General features: G+C 42.1%; 1 protein-coding gene across 3 annotated transcripts in view; it reads right to left on the minus strand.

The window, feature by feature from the left end:
• Positions 1 to 1,607, minus strand: part of TRMT2B (tRNA methyltransferase 2 homolog B (S. cerevisiae)) — a 37,289-nt gene that overhangs the window by 15,407 nt on the left and 20,275 nt on the right. For all 3 annotated transcript variants that reach the window (XR_001145602.1, XM_012727027.1, XM_012727028.1), the window contains exon 8: positions 284 to 430. Coding sequence is in view for 2 of the 3 variants with exons in the window: in XM_012727027.1 (XP_012582481.1) it covers positions 284 to 430 (147 nt within the window). In the remaining variant the exon portion in view is untranslated. The remainder of the gene's footprint in view (positions 1 to 283; positions 431 to 1,607) is intronic.

Here is a 1,607-nt window from a genome sequence, read left to right on the forward strand (position 1 = left end):
CTTAGTAGGCACCCACTAATTTCCATGGGCAAAGTTCTGGTGAAAACACTCTGAGCCCTCAGAGTGTAATTTGGTAACCTGCAGCTTGACTATGCTAACAGCATGGTTCAAGAGGATCCTGGCCATCTGCTCCTTACCCTCAACCATAATTGGTGACATATACAAATAGCTTATGTGTAGTTTCTATTCTCTGCTCTGAAACTTCCCCAAAACAATCACAGCACAGGAATAGTGAGAATTCTATTGCTACAGAAGCTGCCCCTTAGCCCCCTGTGGGCCTCACCTGCTTTAATTGCTGGGGATGAAAAGTGATGATGGCCATTGTGTGTCCTTGGCTATTGGTTCGCACTGTGAGCTCACGCCAGTACCCGCCTTCATGAAACTGAAGGCAGGGCTCCAGGGAGGACTGTCGAAGGAGTACTTCATAGCACTAGGAAGAAGACAGTAACATTACACAGGCAATCTGAACAAGTTCAACAGCTAGTTATTCCTGCTGGATAACAATCCATGTTAAAGCCTTAACCCCCACGACTTCCGAAGGTAGCTGTATTTGGACAGAGGGTCTTTAAAAAGATGATTAAATGAAAATGAGGTCCTCAGGGTGGGCCCTAGTGGGCTTATACAAAGAGGAAACTTAAACACATGGAGGGAATCAAGGCTATGCAGGGCAGCAGAAAGGAGCTATGATGAGTTGGCAGCCACTTGCAAACGAAGGTGCCCAGCCTCGGAAGAAAGCAAACCTGCTGGGACCCTGGTGTTGGAATTACAGCCTCCAGAACTTTGAGGAAAGACATTCGTGTTATTTAAAAAGTCTGGTCTGAGTGGATTCAGATATAAACCCAGATATAAACCCACAGGTTTATGGACAGCTAATCTTTGACAAACGAGCAAAGAAGATAAAATGGAACAAAGAAAGTTTGTTCAGCAAATGGTGCTGGCAAAACTGGAAAGCTACATGCAAAAAAATGAAACTAGATCACTACCTCACACCATACACAAAAATCAACTCGAAGTGGATAAGAGACCTAGACATAAGAACGGAAACTATAAAATACCTGGAAGTAAAGATGGGCCAAACACTACACAACATACACTTCAGCAACATCTTTAAAGATAGAGCACCCAATGCAACAATAGTGACGGCAAGGAGAATGGATGGGACTACATCAAGTTAAAGAGCTTCTGTACAGCAAAAAGACACTACAAAAGACAGACATCCCACTGATTGGGAAAATATTTTCTCACAAAAAACTAGCGATAAAGAATTGATCACAAAGATAATAAAGAACTGATGAAACTCAACAAAAGTAAAGTAAACAACCCCATCAAAAAATGGGCAGAAGAACTAAAAAGACACTTCTCCAAAGAGGAAATGCAGATGGGCAACAAGCATATGAAAAAATTTTTCAACATCACTTGTAATAAGGGAGATGCAAATTAAAACCACAATGAGATACCACCTCACCCCAGTGAGAAAGGTACATCTTAAAACAACTAGCAACAACAAATGCTGGTGAGGATGTAGAGAAAAAGGAACTGCTGGTGGGAATGCAAACTAGTACAACCACTATGGAAAACTGTTTGGAGGTTCCTCAAGCTACTAATCA

The sequence above is a fragment of the Condylura cristata genome, unplaced genomic scaffold (assembly GCF_000260355.1).
Source record: "Condylura cristata isolate star-nosed mole 26May11 unplaced genomic scaffold, ConCri1.0 scaffold00019, whole genome shotgun sequence".
Lineage (NCBI taxonomy): Eukaryota > Metazoa > Chordata > Mammalia > Eulipotyphla > Talpidae > Condylura > Condylura cristata.